The sequence below is a fragment of the Trifolium pratense genome, linkage group LG7 (genome assembly GCF_020283565.1).
Source record: "Trifolium pratense cultivar HEN17-A07 linkage group LG7, ARS_RC_1.1, whole genome shotgun sequence".
Lineage (NCBI taxonomy): Eukaryota > Viridiplantae > Streptophyta > Magnoliopsida > Fabales > Fabaceae > Trifolium > Trifolium pratense.
Window position 1 is genome coordinate 24,246,392 of NC_060065.1, and position 21,796 is coordinate 24,268,187.

Sequence of the window (21,796 nt, forward strand, 5' to 3'; positions counted from 1 at the left end):
TTAGTATTTTCTTTTAAGCACTTTTATTTTAGCCCACAAATTTTAAGAGATGCTTAAATTTTCAGTTGAGATACTCTATTTGTCGGCAATTTCTATCATACATTGACAGTAAATTACACTCCTATGTTAAAGATATGCTTAATAGTGTCCCCAAAAGGCAAAAACTACTTAACGGTCTCCGTCCTAAATTATAAGAGAAAAAAAATTAATTTCTTTGTTACAAATTATAGTTGAAAAAAATATCAACATTTCTCTTTTCCAAGAATTGTTATTCTCATAAAATTATTTTTACATACTCCTATGAAATTTATTTAGAGAAAAACACAAAAAATATATACTACAAATTGTCATGTTTTAATTTTTCTTAATACGTGTAATTTTTATTTTTCCTTTATAATTTAATACGGAAGATATGAAATACTTTAAGGAAGTATTCTATCTTCTATCGAAGTGCATGATGAATCATTATTTAAGAATCATCTACGGAATCTATACCACTTAACACTATAATCACCAATTATTTTTTTTGAAGAAGCTAAATTAGCCCACTCAAATTAGCGTCAGAGAGAATCGAACCTCAGACCTCAAGAGGAACACACTCTCAGGTCCCAAGTCAATACCAATGCACCAACCCAAGTGGATATAATCACCAATTATTAACTACTATGTTCTACTACAGAAGTACAAGAATTAAAAAAGAAAATAGTTTTTTTTTTTTTTTATAATTTTTTTGAAGAAGTTAAAATGAGATATATATTAACTAAAAACAGTCTCTTAGCACAAGGTGTGCCGAGATAGACTACCAGAGTTTACAAAGAGACAAAAAAGAAAATACAGTATAAAGATCAAAATCATACAAGACTCAAACATAATAAAGGACTAGACCACCAACTATGGTAGTTTAAAGACAAAGTAACATTCTTCGACTTCAACCACCTATATGAAAATAGCTTACCTTATCCACTAACTGGTGAGAAGTACTCGTTGAGTCTCCGAACAATATGTGATTTTTTAATTAAATTTGTCAACCTTTCTATTTTCAAAATTACTATTCAATTATTAAAAAAAAAAAGAAATAATGGTCTTATAAATGCACCTTATACTTTAAATAATGCACCTTATACTTTAAAAAAGTCTTATAAAATGAGACAACAAATTTTTTATAAAAAGATGTTATATATTGCAACGGATGTAATATATATATATATATATAGAGGCAACAAGGATTTGCTTATTGCCTAATTAGCTTGAGAGAATATGGAGACAGAAAGCCAGCTCCAAGTTTCATCAAACTCAGGACAACCCAAAGAAGGAACCTCTTTTTTCAAAGCTTGTTTCAATGGTATCAACACTTTGGCAGGTCTCACATTTTCTCATTCCAAACTGTTTTATTAAAAGTTAGTCACAAATCACATGCATCATCACCCACTATATCATCTTTAGCAAAATGGAAAAAAGGAAATAACTATTTAATAAATAGTTCAGCAATGCATGTTAGTTAGTAAAACTAAAACATGTTTGGGAAAAACTTTCTTTGAATATATTTGCAGTGTCAAAAACAATGATTATTAAAATATAATTTTTTAGTGAAAAATTGCATATTTACATGCCTTTTGTTAGTTGCAATCTAATTCAAATCAATGTTTTAAAAATCGAATCGGACATCACATTCACTTGAACCAGGGCAAAACCGCTGTTGAACCGCTCAAATAACTAGTTGAATCATCTAGTTTGATTGAGCTTTTAAACCATTTCAAAGGAAATGACTTCTAAAACATATACTCCCACTTTTCTTCGCTAAAAAGGAGTTTTTTTTTATTTTTTTTAATTTATACTGACTCTGATTCAGATTAGGCAGTTAAGTGGGTGGGCAGAGTTTTTTTTATCTATAAATGGTTATGTGCTTATAATATTCTGATCAAGATATTATAATTTTTCAGGAATTGGGATGCTCTCAATGCCATATGCAGTTTCTGAAGGAGGGTGGTTGAGTTTTATGATGCTATTTATTTTTGCCATGATATGTTGGTACACTGCTTTACTTCTAGAAAGGTGTATGAATGAACAACCATTAATCAAATCCTATGTTGATATAGGTCAGGTTGCTTTTGGTTACAAAGGAAGAGCTGTGATAGCAAGTTTTATATATTTAGAGTTATTTTTAATTGCTGTTGAGCTTCTTATATTAGAAGGTGACAATTTGGAGAAGTTGTTTCCAAATATGAGCCTTACAATTATTGGATTTAAAATTGGAAGTAAAACAGGTTTTGTGTTAATCACAGCTTTGGTAGTATTACCAACAACTTGGTTGAGAAGTTTAGGAGCTTTGGCCTACATATCTGTTGGTGGTATATTTGCTTCTGTTATTTTAATTGGTTGTGTTTTGTGGGTGGGAGAAGTTGATGGTGTTGGATTTCATGAAAGAGGGAAATTAGTAAATTTGGAAGGATTATCTACTGCTATGAGCCTTTTTGCTTTTTGTTACTGTGCTCATGCATTATTGCCAACAATATGCAATTCTATGAAAGATAGAAAGCAATTCTCCAAGGTAAGTTTTCTCCTAATCCCATTTTTTTTTAAGGTTAAATAAGTTTTTAATTCCTAAAAATTTATTAAAATTTTAACATAAAAGACTAAAAGTAGTAACAAGCTTTAATTGCTGAATTGACACCTATTTTTATTATAAGAAAAAGTTATATACGTTTTTAGTCACTACATTTTACCCTATAGTCAAGAATAGTCCATACATTTTTTTTATGATGAAATAAAAATTCTACAAATTTTAAAGTTACTACTTTAAATCCTCGTTAAAATTTTAACAGAAAAATAAATTTAATTTATCTATAAACACAAAAAAAAAAAAAATTGTAAAGAACTTTTTATAAAGAACTTTTTGTAAAGAATACTAACTAAAATTTTGTAAAGAACTTTTTATAGTATTTTAAAAACATGCCTGAAAATATTATTCATAAATTTCAAAGTTTAAGGATAATTAAGAGGTAAATGCTTGTTGTGAAATTGTAGGCATTGAATAATTTGATACCTAAAATTCACTTAATTTTAAAATGACACGTCCTTCTCAATCATAAGCAAAATTTTACTCTATAAATTTATTGAATAATTGATATATTTGATCTATGCAAAAATCCACTTTTTAGGTTTATCGAAAAACTAATGTATCTAGTTAATTTATATTAGTCAATTTAATCCCTAAAACTTTCTCAAGAAAGATTGAAGATTTTAAATTTTAGGGATCATTTTGAAATTGTTATTTGCAGAGACTAAATTCTCTTTCTATAATTTTAGTGTTTAACCATTTTTTTAATTGTCCAAATTCACCGATAGCAAAACTGGTCCTGGTCCAAGTGATAAAGCCATTTTACCTACTTTCCTGACTTTTCTTATAGAAATGATATTATGCCTGTTGCAGGTTTTGCTGGTTTGTTTTGTTGCAAGCACAATTATCTATGGAACTGTAGCAGTTTTAGGCTACAGGATGTTTGGAGATCATTTGAAGTCTCAGATCACATTAAATCTACCAACAAATACAATAAGTACAAAAATAGCTATATATACCACAGTAATTAATCCTTTCACTAAGTATCCTATTGTAATCACTCCAATAACCAATGCCATAGAGGAAAAATGGCATCTATGCAAGAGCAGACCAATTAGCATTCTCTTTAGAACAACCATTGTGGTCAGCAGTGTACTTGTGGCACTATTTGTTCCATTTTTTGGGTACATTATGGCGTTTATTGGTGCTTTCTTGAGTGTGGCAATCTCATTGTTGTTTCCTTGCCTTTGCTACTTAAAGATTCACAAAGCTGCTAGGCGATTTGGGTTAGAGTTGATCATTATCATAGGAATTCTGATCATTGGTACACTTATTGGAATACATGGTACCTACATTTCACTTGTGAAAATAGCAAAAAATATAAAGTCATGATGAAGGTTATATATGCTTACAGTGTCTGAAAAACTATTTTGGTAACTCTATTACTGATGTACAATGGCAACTAATGAAATACATTTGTCGTTAATTTACTTTTTGTTGATGAAATAAAAGAGATAAAGGGAGTCTGCTTGTGCCATTTGATGCATATAATATCATCTTAGTTCCAATGTGACTTGCAATGTAAGCATTTTTTCTTTATTTATCATATAATAAATGGCTAGACTAAACAAATCCAAGCAAGTTGGTGTGGTATTTCAGAACAAGTACTTGTATTATAACTCCAATTGTGTATCAAATTAAAACAGTAATATAAAACCTTTTTACATATATATCTAATTAAATCATATCAGAATACCTTGTACCAAACAACAACAAAAAAAACTCATATAATACCACTTGATTGATTCTCTCCCTATTGATTCTTCTGTTTGATTCTCCTTTCCCTATTGACCGACTCTTCGTTTTGGTTGTTTCTCTTAGTTGTTTTCATTTGGTTTATTTGGTTTTGATTTGATTTGGTTTTGTTTGGTATGTTGGTTTGGTTTGATTTGGTTCTTTTATCTGATGATTTCTCTCTTTGGCTTCTACTCCTCTCTATGAAGGTTTCTCACTTCGGGTGCTCTCCATTGGTTATGATAATAATTGGTTTGAAAGAACAACAAAAAAAAAAAAACAAGAAAATATATCAGTTTGTTTGGTTTTTTTTTTTTTTTCAGGGTTAATTTTGTAACAAGCTTAAAGCTTAAGTAAGCTTTAGCTTGAGGGGTAGTGTCAGAATATTAGATTTTATGGAATATTTTTTTGTTTGACAAACTCTCGATGCATCGAGAGTTTGAGGGGGAGGTGTTAGATAATAATAATATATTGGGCTTCTATTTTTATAAGTTAGTGGTATAGTCTTTTAGGTTTTACTATATATTCTTTGTGTAATCCTTATTTTCATAAGTAAGTTATGATGATATTCACATTACTGGAACCCTAGCCTCTTTGTCATTCCCCTATTTTTGTAATCTCTATTGTTCTTTTCATCCTTCACAGTTGTAAATACTGGACTAAATAGAGCTGAAAGAGTTCTAAGCATTTCTTGTCAATTTAAAAAATGAATGTGCTTTACAGAAAACATTACCATGCAATTAGGGTTTAGTGTTGCCACAGTCCCCAAATACATTTTAGCAAGTTCTACTTTCTATTTCCAGATAGTATCGGTAGCTACATACATGTTTCTCATCATCATCCAAAATTGCAGCTGCCAGATTTAGAGGTCCTTACTTCAACCTCGAAAAGCAGCATCTGGATCTGGTATGCTATTCTGTGATCATAGGGGAAAAGGCAGCAACAGGAATGAAGTTTGAAAGTGCTCAAGCCAGTCTCAGAGCATCACCCTAGAAGACAACTTTGTTAGCTGCACAATTTCAACAGAGAGATACTAGTTAGCAATAGCATTTCTTCCTAGAAATGCTGATGCTGGTAACTTTTGTTGAAAGAGCAACTACAACTTTGTGGTGTGATAGAATAACAAGAGCAGAAAAATAGCATTACCTCAAATATTCTGCAGTGTAACTGGGATGCAAAATCTCTTCACTATCTACTGATTTTCGTACCTGTGAAACTATGAAGAAAACTGATTTTACTAGTACTTGACGAGTCCAGCATTATGAGCCTTGCCCAGAACAGACTTAATATCTTCATGAAATAAGTTGAATTTCTTTGCCACAGCAAAACCGGCATGCATTCCATCTACTGCGGCACTAATTATACCACCAGCATAACCTGCTCCTTCGCCAACTGGATATAGTCCTTTTACAGAAGTGCTTTCATAAGAGTCAGCATCACGAGGAATCTGGATTGGGGAACTGGTCCTAGTCTGGAACAAAACATTGCTTAGGGAAACGAATAATAGTTGAGACGCAAAGCCACGATAATCAATAGCTTCATACAGGTCTAATTTATGACTGCAAACTAAACCAGGAGCTGGGGAATAATACTACAGGGTGTTTTAGTGAACATGTAAACACAATGGAGTATTATTTATAATTATAATAGACCAAATTGAGAAAAGAAAAAACTTTAATTACCTCTACACCATGAAGGAGAGCCTCGTTGCAGATAAACCCTGGTAACTGAAAAGTTTCGAAGTTTTAATTTAAAACAGAAAAAAAGAAGAAATGATTAGATAAACTTTACCAGAAAATTTTATGAAAACTGAAGTAGTCTAATTTGTAGGACATAGAAACTGCAAACCTCCTTGTCAAACGTTACAAGTGAATGCTTCAGAGCTTCAATTATGTGTGTAGGAAATAACTCATTAAGATTTGATGCTTTCACACCCAAACGATAACTTGACAGTGGAACCGATGTACCTGGCACGAATGAGTTAAGCTATGTTCATCTACAGAGAGCCTGAGAGTAACATACAAATGGTATTATGGTAATGATCCATAATTTTACCTGACAACTTATTCTCAAGAAAGTCTGGAACCGTCTGAACAGGCACTACAAAATTTCCTCCTCCCATCGTAGCAGCTCTTCGTTCAAACTCTCTCTAAATAATAGTAGAAATAATAGACAAAAACAGATAACGTCAAATGTATAAAATTTAGGACTGTATATGGCCATCAAGGACAATGTTGTTGCAAATAATCTCATAAGATGCAACACTAATCCATTTCTAAATCACTTATGCCTAAATGGCCAATAAACATAATATGAACTTATATATTCTATTTGATAATTAAATAGGTAAATATCACTCTAAGTAATGAAAGTTAGATTTTTTATTATGGAAAAACCTGAACAATGAAGTCCGCTACATTTTCACTTCACAGTTTGCTTTGGATAAATATAAAGATGAAATTGGGAATAAAATAAAAAGACATTTATATCCAAATTTTAAATTAAAAGTCTCAGAATTGGGTATTGGGCCTAACTCAACCCAACAAAACCGCCTTGTAAGGTGAGGATTGCCTCTTGCTTATAAACACACATTCATAGTGAAATTCTGGTACACAGTAGACAAGTGTTTTCCACGATGTTCAGACACTTGTCGTAACATTTGTCTAAGCAGTAAGAACAATAAAGCAGGGCATTAAAAACATATACCGAAAAGCATAAACAACACACCAGAATTGTTAACCCAGTTCAGCATAACAGCCTACTCTAGGGGCATACCAAGCCAGGGATATAGTCCACTAAATAGTATCAATTCAGAGCTAAACTCCCTTGTTTACAACTCCTCACTTAATCACTACCCGTGCTATACTTTCTACCTAAGACTCACCTAGGTATGAGGCCCTCCTTAACTCCCTCTTCAATTACAGACAACGATTGGATCAACAGAACAATTCTGAATAAACTAGAAGACAAACTTCCATGACAAATACCTAGCCAACAACTAAGTTCACAATTTGGAGTTGCTTCAAAGCTTCCTCTAAGTACACTACTCAACTCGTTACCTGCAGGTTTCTGAGTGAGGACACGTGACCATCTCATAACCCGAGTGGTTCACTTACACCAACTCTCCTAGAGAGTGGCTTAAAGACACGAAACCCTAAAAGACTACATCTTTGATATTCTATATTGATTCTAGTTTCGATATTTAAAACAGGGTTAGCAGCACCCTTTATATAGCAAAAGAATAGCTTGAGCTCCAAGACAGAATTAGGTCTTCAAAACCTTGTGGCAGCAACAGACATATTTTTTAATCAAATAATATATTTTCTAAAAGTTATTTTATTCCTTTAGAAAATAGAACTAGGGTTCGGCTGCCTTCAGAAACTACTTGACCACGTGCATCTTGTTGTATAAGAAACCACGAAATAATTCTTCAATCAAATCTTCGAAAGATTGCACATAAAATATAAACGCAAGCTGGCGCGCAGTCAGACTACACAGGTGTTGTTCCAATGTGTACGTACATCTGTCTCAACACTTGATGTATGCACATATGTCTCAACACTTGGCTAAAAGATGTTTTTGCAAAATGTAGCCAATATACAAAAACCCAACAATCTCCCCCTTTGGCAAATTTTGGCTAAAACAAAATTAGACCATTATTAAGAGAGATACAGTATCACCTTTCCTTCGAGTCAACATGATCACACAACTAAGAAAGAAAGTAACACATAGTAAGACTACTTCCAAGTAGTATCAGAGGCAATGCAACAGCGGAAATAAACACATCTAGCCTCATGGAACAACACAAGGGAGAAGTAAACTCCCATAGTGGATTCAAAGATAGGAGAAATAAACTCCTATTAGTTAGAGCGCATCCATTCAACATAAGATCATCAGGAAAAAATAAATTCAAGAGAAACTAGGAAAATAAATTCCTATATACAGTATATCCGAGAAAAATAAATTCTCACTCACAGTGAATAGTGGATTCATAATCAGATGCCATCACACTTGGCATGACACTTGTCATCTAACATATTCAGGCGATCAAGAGATACAATCACTCACACTCCCCCTGAATTCATGCAGACTAAAATCATATAAAGAAAGAATAATTTTCTACTCTCCCTCAACACATGCATATAACTCACACTCCCCCTCAATACGAGCATAGAAGCATAAGCACAAACTACTTACACCAGATGTAAGCACATTTGTCAACACACACACACTACTCCCCCTTTTTAGCCATAATTTTGACAAACATCATACATATCAGAACATAGAGTAGCAGAAACAGAAATTCCAGAGTGCATATATTACAGACCATAATGCACACAGAGGTGCTAGAAACTCCAACAATATAGCATGAATATCATAAGTCATAAGGGATAAACCTATACTATCTTCATCACATCAACCACATCGTGCCCGGAGCTACTACAACCGAAGATAACACCATGGGATACATACCTCATCATATATAAATCAGTAGTGGAGGAACCATATCATATCCACCACATCAAAAATCATAGTCAACACGCATAAAATAGACATTTTCTTCAAAATGAATGAAACAATTTCAAAGAGGACAGAATAGACATTTACATGTCAACTTTCTTCCTGTCAAGTGACATGATGCCCAAAACATCATCCTCAACATTTGGCTCATAGTTACACCCAATATGGCATGCTGGTGACAGATGTTGTACACAATGTTGGAACACTTGAGTATTATTCAGTTTCAATCTCAAGAGACATATACCAAAAGCATCTTCAACAATAGATATATTGTCATCACATAAGAACATCAAACTAGAGGTTTCAGAAACAGGTCTGAAACAGTCACATACAGTAGTAGTAATCACCTCTGATCATCACATATTTGATCATTATCGCATCTGATCATAACACATCTGAACACATATAGTACTTCTTAGCATAATGCACATTCACACAAACAATGATACCATGCTAGTTTTCTTTCAGTCACACTTTGAGCAACAACTTTGGTCAAGTGGAAGATCATCAGTGTCTTCATTTTCCTGACTTCAAGAGTTCTGCTAGACTCAGACACTTCTTCAACACTCCTCTCCAGATATTGATCGATAAGAGTTGGAGAGAAATTTATACACTTGCCACACACATATACCTGCATATATTCAGCATTTACAGGATCATCACAATTCTCAGCAATATTGATTATAAACTCTTTAACAAGTCTGTCATAATATTTGCCTAGATAAGAAACTGTCTTCGTTAAACCTGCAACCTTTATACCATCAACAACATCTTGACATTTAAGAATGTCCTCTTTGAGATTCTTCTCAAGCGCCAATCTCCTGTGGAACACAAACTTCCATCTTACAAACCCATTCTTCAAATGAAAAGAAACATTATCCAGAGGAGCCGGGGAAACAAACAAAGGAATTTTCTTCCTTCCTACACTCTTCCTAGATGTGCCACCAGATGCAGCTACATCTGTCTCCAGTTCAAACTCAGAATCACTTGTAGGATGATCTTTTCTTTTCAGACTCTTTTTCTTCTCCTCAGTAATAGATACAGTCTTACTATTTATCCTTGGTGGACCATACAAAGGTTTCTTCCCAGCAAGATCTTGTCACCTTTCATGATTTAGATTTCTTGACAAGTGTACTGACAGTTGTCACATTCTTACCAGTCCTACTTCTGATTCTTCCTGCAACATTAGCACTAGGTGTCTTCTCTAGTAACTTGTCACCAGTCACTATGTCATTCACAATGACAACATCAGGGTCATCACCCACACTTTTGTCAACAAAAGGTACTTTATCAGCAGACAAAGACTTAATACTCTCATCAGAGTCAGAATAACCCACAACATTATTACCAGAGTTATTGTCAGTCCTTACTACTACTGGAATTCTTTCTTGCTCAGTAGTATCCACCTGGTTAGGATTATCTTGATCGTTCTTGCCTACACCGATATCAGGTGCCACAAATGTATAAACATCTGGCACAACATTAGTCTCAAAAACAGTTTCCTTCATATACTCATCAATACAGTAACTATTGACCTTAGTAGAAGCGTCAACAGCAGAATTAACATTTGCAAAAGAATTTAAATCATATTTCCCTTGATTAGTATGTACCATACAATGGAGAGAGGGATACAAGACATACCTTCTTTCACTTCAACACAAACACACACCAGATGCATGCAGTAGCGGAATTGGGTTCACCCAGCCCACAGAGCACATTGACAGAGAGAAATAAATTCACACAAGAACAGATTAGATCAGGATGACTAGATTCATAGCAGAACACATCCACAAACATCATGACAAAAACTAGCACACTACTAATCAGAGCATGAGCTACAAGATCATTTTAGACACAGTCTTCATACTCTCGTCAGATTGAGAATTCACAACACTGTGATCGGCAGAATTATTACCAGTCATCATTACTTTTGTAGTATTCTCTTTCTCAGCAGTATTCATCTGGTAAGCGATATTTGAAACATTCTGATCTATTACAGTTTCAGGTGCTACAAATGTATCCCACTTGGCACAACATCAGTCTCCAGTGCCACAGATGTGTCAACATCTGACACAACATTCGTCTTAGGGACGAGTTCCATGAGTGAATCAGCAGCAACTCACTTGTGGTCTTAGTGGAAGCACCAAAATCATAATTAACAACAACAGGGGGACACAAGAGAATCAACCATTAGTAGTTGATCAACTTTCAATACCAAAGAACAATAATGCTTTGCTCCCAAAAATAATAACTCCTCCTTGCTAGAAACAACTGAAATGCCTATCGTAGGTGATTTGGATGACACTCCAAAGTGAAGATAATAATTCAACCATTGGACATAGGTTGAAGCAGCTCCAATGTTCATAATCTCATGAAGCTCTTTTTACTACAACAGAGCAAGAGTTCCATGCTTTCAAAGACTTGATAATATCAAGTTAGAGTAAACAACCTCCATCCTGTTTCAGAGAAATACCACCAGATATATTGAGAAAAATAAAATCTCATTATAAAGATGTCAAAACATTACACCTGACATGTCTTCAAGATCTCTCAGCTTCAGATTAAGGACTCCTCATTAATAACTTTTCAGAGCACTCTAGAGAATTATACATTCTCCCCTTCAATAGTTGCACATCTTGTGGTTGGTATACACAAGTTATTCTCCTCCAAACAGAATCTGTTTCATGGCCATAAACAAGATTCCATAAATCTGGCCATAAACAAGGATTCTCCAGATGTCAGAGAAAATGTACTTGACATTTGAGCTTGACCTCCACGTAAAGAATCTGAATGTGATACCTTTATCAAGCTTCCACAGGAAAATCAAAACAAATATCTGCACTACCACTTACTTGGATCAGAAATAAACTCACCCAAGAAATCAACCATAAGTTTCTAGCGTAAAAATAAATCCAACAAGATTCTGCATACTGCTGGTCAGATGTACCAACATCTGGGATGACATCAGTCCCCTTCTCAAGGAACACACCAAGAGATCCTTTATCAAAGTCACTGGAGGTTGGCTTTTAGGGTTGGAAGCAAAAATAAATTGCTCATAACTTCCTTCAGATCTCTCTTCAACAAACTCATATATGAGTGCCTTTATGAGTGGACTTGAGATCACCCTCAAGTATCGTTGGCATCTCCAACAAGTTAGTTGAACCTCTCTAGAGGAGAACAAAGTGTTGCACACTCAAAACCACCGGGAGTTTTCCATCATATATATATATATATATATATATATGCAACGAAATTCAAACCAGAAAACTCCTCAACAAACTTCAGGCACACCATAATGACCTTTGCACAAACTCCACACTCCAGGTGCAACAGGTTAACATAGGTTTAAAAATAAATCAAACCATATAGTAGCTCAACACCAAAGCTACACATCGTGCCATTAATAGTCCATCCTCCACTTCTAGGGACCATCCAAACAAATATGAACTTCTACAAGTCCAAACAACTTTTTGGTATTCCTTACTTGTTCATAACCAGAAAGTATCTTCCCTCGAATCTCACCCAGATACAAAACAGGGTGCCTGCTCTGATACCAAATGAAATTCCTGGTACACAGTAGACAAGTGTTGTCCACGATGTTCAGACACTTGTCTAAGCAGTAAGAACAATAAAGCAGGGCATTAAAAACATATACCGAAAAGCATAAACAACACACCAGAATTGTTAACACAGTTCAACATAACAGCCTACTCTAGGGCATACCAAGCCAGGGATAAAGTCCACTAAATAGTATCAATTCAGAGTTAAACTCCCCGTTTACAACTCCTCACTTAATCACTACCCGTGCTATACTTTCTACCTAAGACTCAAGGTATAAGGCCCTCCTCAACTCCCTCTTCAATCACAGACAGCGATTGGATCAACAGAACAATTCTGAACAAACTAGAAGACAAACTTCCATGACAAATACCTAGCCAACGACTAAGTTCACAATTTGGAGTTGCTTAAAAGCTTCCTCCAAGTACACTACTCAACTCGTTACTTACAGGTTTCTGAGTGAGGACACGTGATCATCTCACAACCCGAGTGGTTCACTTACACCAACTCTCCTAGAGAGTGGCTTAAAGACACGAAACCCTAAAAGACTACATCTTTGATATTCTATATTGATTCTAGTTTCGGTATTTAAAACAGGGTTAGCAGTACCCTTTATATAGCAAAAGAATACCTACATGTTTCTGAGTGAGAACACGTGATCATCTCACAACCCGAGTGATTCACTTACACCAACTCTCCTAGAGAGTGGCTTAAAGACACGAAACCCTAAAAGACTACATCTTTGATATTCTATATTGATTCTAGTTTCGGTATTTAAAACAGGGTTAGCAGTACCCTTTATATAGCAAAAGAATAGCTTGGGCTCCAAGACATAATTAGGTCTTCAAAACCTTGTGGCAGCAACAGACATATTTTTTAATCAAATAATATATTTTCTAAAAGTTATTTTATTCCTTTAGACAATAGAACTAGGGTTCGGTTGCCTTCAGAAACTACTTGACCACGTGCGCCTTGTTGTATAAGAAACCACGAAATAATTCTTCAATCAAATCTTCGAAAGATTGCACATAAAATAAAAACGCAAGCTGGCACGCAGTCAGACTACAGAGGTGTTGTTCCAATGTGTATGTAACATGTCTCAACTCTTGATGTATGCACATATGTCTCAACACTTGGCTAAAAGATGTTTTTGCAAAATGTAGCCAACATACAAAAGCCCAACACATGCCATCTCGGAACCGATGTGAGACTCTTAACACAACCCTCACGCCCAGCATTATTGGGCTTGGTGCGTGGATATAAATGGTAGGTGGCCCGATAGTGGAAATCTTATAATAGGTGGCCTAATGGATCGTGGAGAGGCTCTGATACCATCTTAAAATTTGGGTATTGGGCCTAACTCAACCCTACAAAGTAAAACTATTAATGTGGCTCTATCCTAACAGTTTAAGCTTTTGGGATAATCGGTTATTTGACATGGTATCAGAGCCTCTATGACTAAGTGGTCTAGAGTTGATCCTCGCTCCCCTCACTTTCTAATTAAAAAGTGGAATTTAAGCATATGGTAGGTGGGCCTATGCATTATCCACGCTTCAAGCCCAAGTGGGCTCTTTCGTGAGGGGGCGTGTTAGAAATAATATAAAACCATTGATGTGGCTCTATCCTAAAAGCTTAAGCTTTTGGGATAATCGATTATTTGACAAAAAGCATATGAATACAACAAACATGACAAGAATTCAGACCAACCTGAAATTCAACACCAGCAAGAGGACCGTAATAATTCAAAGCTTCAAAATCATTCTTTGTGACTGACACTACAAGTGCAGCATTTGCCCACCTAGATGCTCGCCGAGAAAATGACATGCCATTGATGCATATCTCGGATGGACTTGTACTTGTGAGAACAACCTATAAGTTCCAATATTTCATACATCACTACCAGTTGATTGCTTCGGGAAATTAAAACAAAGAAAAATATTTTAATGTGCTAATCCTTCCGATTTAATCAATTGCAAATCAGTCAGCACTGTATGTTCATGGAATCAACACTGCAAAAAGATTAGGTCCCAATTCATCTGATATGCAAGTAAAAGGAAAATGCTTACCTGCCCACCGGGACACATGCAAAAAGAGTAGCAACTACGATTTTCTACCATTGAATCTGATGGTTCATTGAAATCGCCCTTGTCAATATAATTTGCAACTTTGTAATCTGCCACTGGGACTTTACCACGTCCATGAGAAACTTCAGATGCCAGTTCAGCATACTACACATTTAAATTTCCATATATTATAATCGTAACAAATAATAAAATTCTGAAATACAGCTTTTATGATAAACAAAAGAATTTATAAATTGAATTGGAGCATATTATTCATTGTTTATTCTAATAAAGATAGGTTAGGCTTATACAAAATCGGCATAGATGGAAAAGTGAGTACAATAATGTCAGGTGCAATGTTTATTAGGATTTTCTGATTGAGAGGAAACTACAATTAATGTGCACAATGCTATGAAGAGAATCTGTTAAAAGATGCAATACATTTCGTAATATATATGGCGCTTGGGACAATTAGATCTTAGTTTTCCATACTCCCCGTTAGGTTGATGAAAGCAGTTTCATAGAGCACCAATGAGTTACTAAAGTATAAGTAAAATTTTGTTACTGATCATAGAAATCACACCCAATACAGAAATACACTTTGTGGTATACTGTGACCAAAATACAGAATAACAATCCTACCTTCAGAACAACAAATCATATTAGCACATATAATAATTTTTTTTTGAAACAAACAAACTTAACTCATATCATTGATTAAAAAATTTTGAATACAAGGAGGACTCAAATCATAAACATGACGACTAGCATTTGAAAAGGCCGCCTTTGATAGACAATGAGCAACCTTATTCGCTTGACGTCAAACAAACTTAACCTCAAAGTTATTATTTAAGTCTAGTAAATTACAAATATTGGAAACTATAATTCCACACTCTGACACTCCTGCTGAACGTGCTTTGATGGCATCCACCAACGTCTTTGAATCTGTCTCAAATTGGACGTTATGCAGTCCCATGCTAATAATCCAGACCATGGCATTCCATAAAGCAATAGCTTCTCCCTCATGTACTTCAAGCTGCGGCCATCTCCATCCTGTCAAAGCTGACATAAAGTTTCCTTCTGCATTTCGAAGGCAGCAACCATAGCTGGTTTTGTTAAAGCCTCGACTAAATCCTGCATCGACATTACATTTAACCCATCCTTGTCTTGGTGAATTCCATTGCATGGTGTTGTCGTTACGAGTCTGTGCCTCTACCTCATGTGTGCTACGATACTTTTGAGCAACATTCCACTCCTCTAACATAGTGAAAACACCAACACAAATCTGATGCACACTAGTCTGCCTTTGATTCCATACTTCATTGTTTCTATTATTCTAAATTCCCCATATAATCATTAAAAACCTGCATACCACTATGTCAGTTTCCTTTGAACAAACATCTAACAACACTTCTGCCACATCATGCAGCCTTTGAACACGCGTATGAACTGCATGTTGCAGCCCTGCTATGGCCCAACATTGTAAACTAGTCTCACAACCAAAAAACAAGTGCCATTACGTCATCTCTACAAACTGGACAATTTGTTGGGCACTGCACATGTCGTGAAAGCAGATTCTTTCAAGTCGGTAAACAACCTCTGATAGGATCCAATTTAGTAATCTAACCAAAATCAGTAAGGAAACAATAGAAATAGGGAAATCGACTTAATATTATTTCTGTAAAACCAATTAGAGTTCAAATGGGATCTAATTGTGAAGTACAATGGAATAGTAAGAAAAATACCAATGAATGAAAAACATAAACTGAGTAATTCCAGCAACTCAGGGTCTCCACATGCATAGAAGCATCTAAAATTCAGACATGATTGACTCCAATGATGAGTCCATTATAAATAGTGCTCAGATCTCCATTCTCTCTCTGTCATCTGTATCATTAATAGTATTAATAGTAGTCAACTATGTTTTCTCTCTCTGCCATCTGCATCATTATTAGTGACAAATCAACTCTATTTTCTCTCTCTGCTATCTGCCCCTCACATCCCTTATTCACTACAACAGAATTATTCTCCTACATTATTCTTGCCACATCTCCTAGAAAAAACTCTATCGAAACTATCAATTCCTCCCCCTTCAAAACTCTCCTTGACCTCAAGGACAAATCCTGGATACGCTTTCGTCAACTTATCTGCTAATTCCCAAGAATTTTCAAAGTCTGGTAGACCCTTCTCCTTCACCAACACTTCTACTTCTCTTGCTTCATTCCTTCTGGTATCCATAGCGTCTTCAGGTTCTGGTGCTAACTGCCAGTCCTCGTTCATACAGCTAGGCAGGGGTTGAGGTTCAACATTTGGAGCTACAACTTTCTTTAGTAATGAAACATGAAAAACTCGGTGGACTTTACTATCTTCTGGTAGCTTTAACTTATAAGCTACTGCCCCTATCTTCTGTAAAATCTCATAAGGACCATAATATCTAGGACTTAGTTTCTGATTAAACCTCTTAGCCAATTTTTGCAACTTGTAAGGTTGAATTTTTGGATACACCATATCACCAATCTGAAATTCAACATCTCTTCTATGCTTATTGGCTTGGCTTCTCATCATATCTTGAGCCTTAAGCAACTGCTCCTGCATCTCATTCAAAGCTACATTCCTCTCGGCAGTTAACCTGTTAACCTCCTCTACTGCAAATAGTTGCACATCACCTTTCACTAACATTGGTGGACTTCTGCCATAAAGAGCCTCAAAAGGAGTGGATTTAAGTGAAGCATGATAATTGGTGTTATACCAATATTCTGCCCATGATAACCACTTAGGTCATTGTTTTGGTTGTCTACCAGTTAAGCATCTCAAATATGTCTCTACACATCTATTTACCACCTCAGTTTGGCCATCTGACTGTGGATGGTAAGCACTGTTGTACTTCAATTTTGTACCAGCCTGTTTAAATAATTCTGCCCAGAATGTGCTCAAAAAAACTTTGTCCCTATCTGACACTATGGATTTTGGGAATCCATGCAATTTCACTACTTCTCTAATAAAGATCTCAGCTATGTCGTTAGCAGTATAAGGATGACTCACAGGGATGAAGTGAGCATATTTAGTCAATCTGTCTACCACTACCATTATTGTATCAATGCCATGTACCTTAGGTAGTCCTCCAATGAAGTCCATGGAGATATCAGACTAAACCTGTGTAGGAATTGACAATGGTTGTAATAGACCTCCTGGGCTCAGAGTTTGATACTTATTCCTTTGATAGGTCTCAAAGGCTTGTACATACTCTTGAATTCTTCTTCTCATCCCTTCCCAATAAACAATACTAGCCAATTTCTTATAAGTCCTCATATATCCAGAATGTCCACCAAGGGATGTATCATGAAATCCATGTAGTAACCAAGGAATTTTAGGAGACTGCTTTGGAATAACCACCCTTCCTTCATGATATAATCTACCACCCTTCAACTGGTAACCAGGATGACTAAGGGGATCTCCTACCAAGGCTTGAATCAGTCCCCTAAGTTTCTCATCTTGCTGCACTTCTTCTTCTAAACCATCCCAAGCCTCACACTACACAGTTGTGATAGTGTTGTACTGTATCTGCCTGGACAATGCATCAGCCACATTGTTCTCTTTTCCTGGTTTATATTTAATGTCAAAATCAAAGCCTAATAGCTTTGCAATCCACTTCTGTTGATCTTCCCCCATGCTCTTTTGTTCAATAAAGTATTTCAGATTCTTCTGATCAGTGTGAATTTGAAAATGTCTCCCCAGCAGATAGGGCCTCCACTTCTGCACTGCCGCCACTATAGCTATCAGCTCCCTCTCATAGACTGATTTCTGTTGTGCTCTGTCAGATAAAGTCTGACTCATATAAGCTATTGGCCTTCCTTCTTGCATCAACACTGCCCCAATACCTTTACCCGATGCATCTGTCTCTACGATAAATTCTTTGTTGAAATCTGGCTTTGCTAATACTGGTATAGTAGTCATTGCCTGCTTGAGTTGATAAAATGCTAATTGAGCTTCTTCATTCCATTTTAAATTATCTTTCTTCAATAACTGGGTCAAGGGCCAGGCTATCTTGCTGTAACTCTTCACAAATTTTCTATAGTAACCAGCCAAACCTAAGAATCCCCTCAAACTCTTAAGTTCCTTAGGAATAGGCCATTTCAACATATCTTCAATTTTTTTAGGGTCATCAGACACCCCTCTGCCTGAGATTAAGTGACCTAAGTACTCGATCTCGTCTTGGCCAAATGAACATTTCTTCTTATTAGCAAATAACTTGTGGGTTTTTAGAACTTGCAGAATTTCTTTTAAATGCTTCACATGCTCATTTTGGTTGGTACTATAGATCAAAATATCATCAAAAAACACCAAAATAAATTTTCTCAAATAAGGCCTCAACACTTCATTCATCAAAGCTTGGAAGGTTGAAGGAGCATTGGTAAGGCCAAAAGGCATAACCAAATACTCATAATGACCTTCATGAGTCCTAAAAGCTGTTTGGGCAATGTCATCCTCCCTCATCCTAATTTGATGCTACCCAGACTTAAGGTCTAACTTGGAAAATATAACTGCACCACCTAATTCATCCAAGAGTTCATCTATAACTGGAATTGGAAATTTATTTAGGACAGTTACCTTGTTTAGGGCTCTGTAATCAGTACAAGATCTCCACCCTCCATCTTTCTTTTTCACCAATAAAATTGGGCTTGAAAATGGACTTGTACTATGCCTTATGATCCCAGCTTGCATCATCTCCTTCACAATCTTTTCTATCTCATTCTTCTGGTAGTATAGGTACCTATATGGCCTCAAATTAGGAATATTAGCATCTGGTTTGAGTAGAATAGCATGGTCATGCTCCCTTATCGGTGGTAAACCAGAGGGCATATTAAACACTTCAGCAAATTCCTCAATTATCTTCTCCCATTCATACACATCTTCGTTTGTTGAGGGTACTGTTTTGACCTCCATTAAAGTATGGATATAGAATCCTATACCCTCATTTGACAGAGCCTTAATCATTGCCTTCCAAGTAGCTTGGTTGTTACACGTAGCTGGATCCCCTTGAATGGTGTGCTTCTGCCCATCGACTTCACATTTCAAGCACAAGTCTCCAAAATTAGCTTCTATGTTTCCCAAACTAGCTAATGAATCCATTCCCAGTACCATTTCTGAACCACTTAGCTCCATTAGGAAAAAATGTCGTTTGAAATTTACCCCTTGAATCTGGAATTGCAGCCCTTCACACACACCTTGATTCTTCACCTTCTCACCATTACCTACTTCAACAACATAAGTAGGTGTGTTCTTCACATTCAGTCCTAACTCCTCCACCAATCTGGTTGCTATGAAGTTGCTAGTAGCACCAGAATCAATCAATGTGAGGACCCTTCTGTTACCAATCATCACCCAGACTTTGAAAGACTTGTTTGAAGTAAGTCCTTCCTTGCTATGTAATGATAGCTTCAGAGTCTTTAATTCCACCACTACTTCATTATACTTCTCTTCCTCCTCTACCGCAGGTACTTCTTCATCACTACTCCAATCACACAACCTCAAATTCATATGTTTGAATTTACACATGTGATTTCTACCCCATTTCTCACCACATTTGAAACACAACCCTCTCTTGGGTCTGTCTTCAAGCTCAGCCGAACTCAAGCTCTTTCCTTTCCATTTATAACCACTACTAGTTCCACTCCTCTCCACCTCCTTCTTAGCTCCACCAAAATCCCTAGGATCTCTAAACCTGGTGGTACTGCTTCTATCCTTCCCTTCAGCCTTTTCTCTACCTCCAATACCTCTCTTCAACAATGCTTCATTTTTTTCCTCCAATAATAAAGCACAATCCATGAGTTCAGCTAAGTCCTGACACTCAAATAGTTTCAATTCAGCTTGTATCTCTTCCTTCAATCCATTCAGAAAAAAGCTATCCAACATCACCCTTTCTTCCCTTCTAATGGGTGCAACCAACATCTCAAATTTTTCTCTATATTCCATAACTGTCCCTCTCTGTTTCAGATTCAACAAGGGTCCTAACGGATTTTGCAAAATCCCTGGTTGAAATCGTCGTATCAGGGCGATTTTGAACTCATCCCACGCTCGCGATGGAGTTTGCTCCTCCCACCATTGAAACTAGTTTAAGAGCTTTCTCCTCCAAGGGAATCACTGCAGCATCTAACTTCTCGTGCACCCTTACTCCATTCAGACGAAAATACCTCTCAATACGTACTAGCCACCCATACGCATCATCACCTTTGAAAATTGGAATCTCGAACTTCCTCCGATTTCCCTAATATCGATGCGTGTGGCTAACACCACCTCGCGACGCCGTACTCCGGTCGCTATCATCGTCCTATGTCCGTGGTGACCTCCGACGTTGAAGTCGTCCTCGCCGGTGTCGTGGACGTGTTTGTTGATCCACCAACATCGCACGAATCTGTTCCATGGTCGCTTCCAACGATCCAAGTCTCTGCTCGACTGAATCTGATCTAACGCCTTCCATTTTGCAAATGGATCAACCAGCTCTTGATACCAAATTGATAGGATCCAATTTAGTAATCTAACCAAAATCAGTAAGAAAACAATAGAAATAGGGAAATCAACTGAATATTATTCTGTAAAACCAATTAGAGTTCAAATGGGATCTAATTGTGAAGTACAATGGAATAGTAAAAAAAATAACAATGAATGAAAAACATAAACTGAGTAATTCGAGCTACTCAGGGTCTCCACATGCATAGAAGCATCTAAAATTTAGACATGATTGACTCCAATGATGAGTCCATTATAAATAGTGCTCAGATCTCCATTCTCTCTCTGTCATCTGTATCATTAATAGTATTAATAGTAGTCAACTATGTTTTCTCTCTGCCATCTGCATCCTTATTAGTGAGAAATCAACTCTATTTTCTCTCTCTGCTATTTGTCCCTCACATCCCTTATTCACTGCAACAGAATTATTCTCCTACATTATTCTTGCCACGTCTCCTAGTAAAAACTCTATCGAAACTATCACCCTCTACAAATCCTCCATATAAGATTACGAACTTTGGGTGGAACCTTCGCGCGCCATAAACTGTCTCAGTCACCCTCCACAGCAAACTTATCATTACCTATAATATTTCTCATCACATGAAACCCTATCACACAGTATACATCCCACTCCTATCATGTTTCCAGGTTAACTTATCCTCATCACTGAATGAAAATAAAGGCACGAAGATGATATGTCGAACAGTCGTACTGTCGAAAAGCATACGTAGTTTCGCCTCGTCCCATTTCCTTTCACTAGTGGCCATAAGGTCTTTCACATTCATCTCATATATCT

General features: G+C 36.1%; 2 protein-coding genes across 8 annotated transcripts in view; one reads left to right on the forward strand and one right to left on the reverse strand.

The window, feature by feature from the left end:
• Window positions 1-1,233: 1,233 nt before the first annotated feature.
• LOC123895554 (amino acid transporter AVT1I-like) lies at window positions 1,234-4,170 on the forward strand. Its single transcript, XM_045945971.1, has 3 exons — window positions 1,234-1,360; window positions 1,941-2,548; window positions 3,431-4,170. The coding sequence occupies exons 1-3, from the start codon at window positions 1,258-1,260 to the stop codon at window positions 3,947-3,949; spliced, it is 1,230 nt and encodes a 409-aa protein (XP_045801927.1). The 5' UTR covers window positions 1,234-1,257; the 3' UTR covers window positions 3,950-4,170.
• LOC123895553 (uncharacterized protein Cbei_0202) overlaps window positions 3,778-21,796 on the reverse strand; it is a 32,058-nt gene continuing 14,039 nt past the window's right edge. For 4 of the 7 annotated variants that reach the window (XM_045945967.1, XM_045945963.1, XM_045945970.1 and 1 more), the window contains exons 8-14: window positions 14,497-14,658; window positions 14,138-14,299; window positions 6,407-6,500; window positions 6,200-6,318; window positions 6,034-6,078; window positions 5,498-5,822; window positions 5,022-5,360 (exon numbers count right to left, since the gene is read on the reverse strand). In XM_045945967.1, the coding sequence (XP_045801923.1) occupies window positions 5,589-5,822; window positions 6,034-6,078; window positions 6,200-6,318; window positions 6,407-6,500; window positions 14,138-14,299; window positions 14,497-14,658 (816 nt within the window). In that variant the 3' untranslated portion in view covers window positions 5,022-5,360; window positions 5,498-5,588. Of the gene's footprint in view, window positions 3,917-5,021; window positions 5,361-5,497; window positions 5,823-6,033; window positions 6,079-6,199; window positions 6,319-6,406; window positions 6,501-14,137; window positions 14,300-14,496; window positions 14,659-21,796 lie in introns of those variants that run through there. The other 3 variants (XM_045945968.1, XM_045945964.1, XM_045945966.1) reach the window with 2 other exon arrangements.

What these genes read in the sequence shown, in the direction of transcription:
- LOC123895554 (XM_045945971.1), top strand. Translation starts at nt 1,258, where the DNA reads ATGGAGACAGAAAGCCAGCTCCAAGTTTCATCAAACTCAGGACAACCC. An exon ending in TGGTATCAACACTTTGGCAG is followed by an intron (nt 1,361 to 1,940) that starts GTCTCACATTTT and finishes ATAATTTTTCAG; the next exon opens with GAATTGGGATGCTCTCAATG. An exon ending in ATAGAAAGCAATTCTCCAAG is followed by an intron (nt 2,549 to 3,430) that starts GTAAGTTTTCTC and finishes TGCCTGTTGCAG; the next exon opens with GTTTTGCTGGTTTGTTTTGT.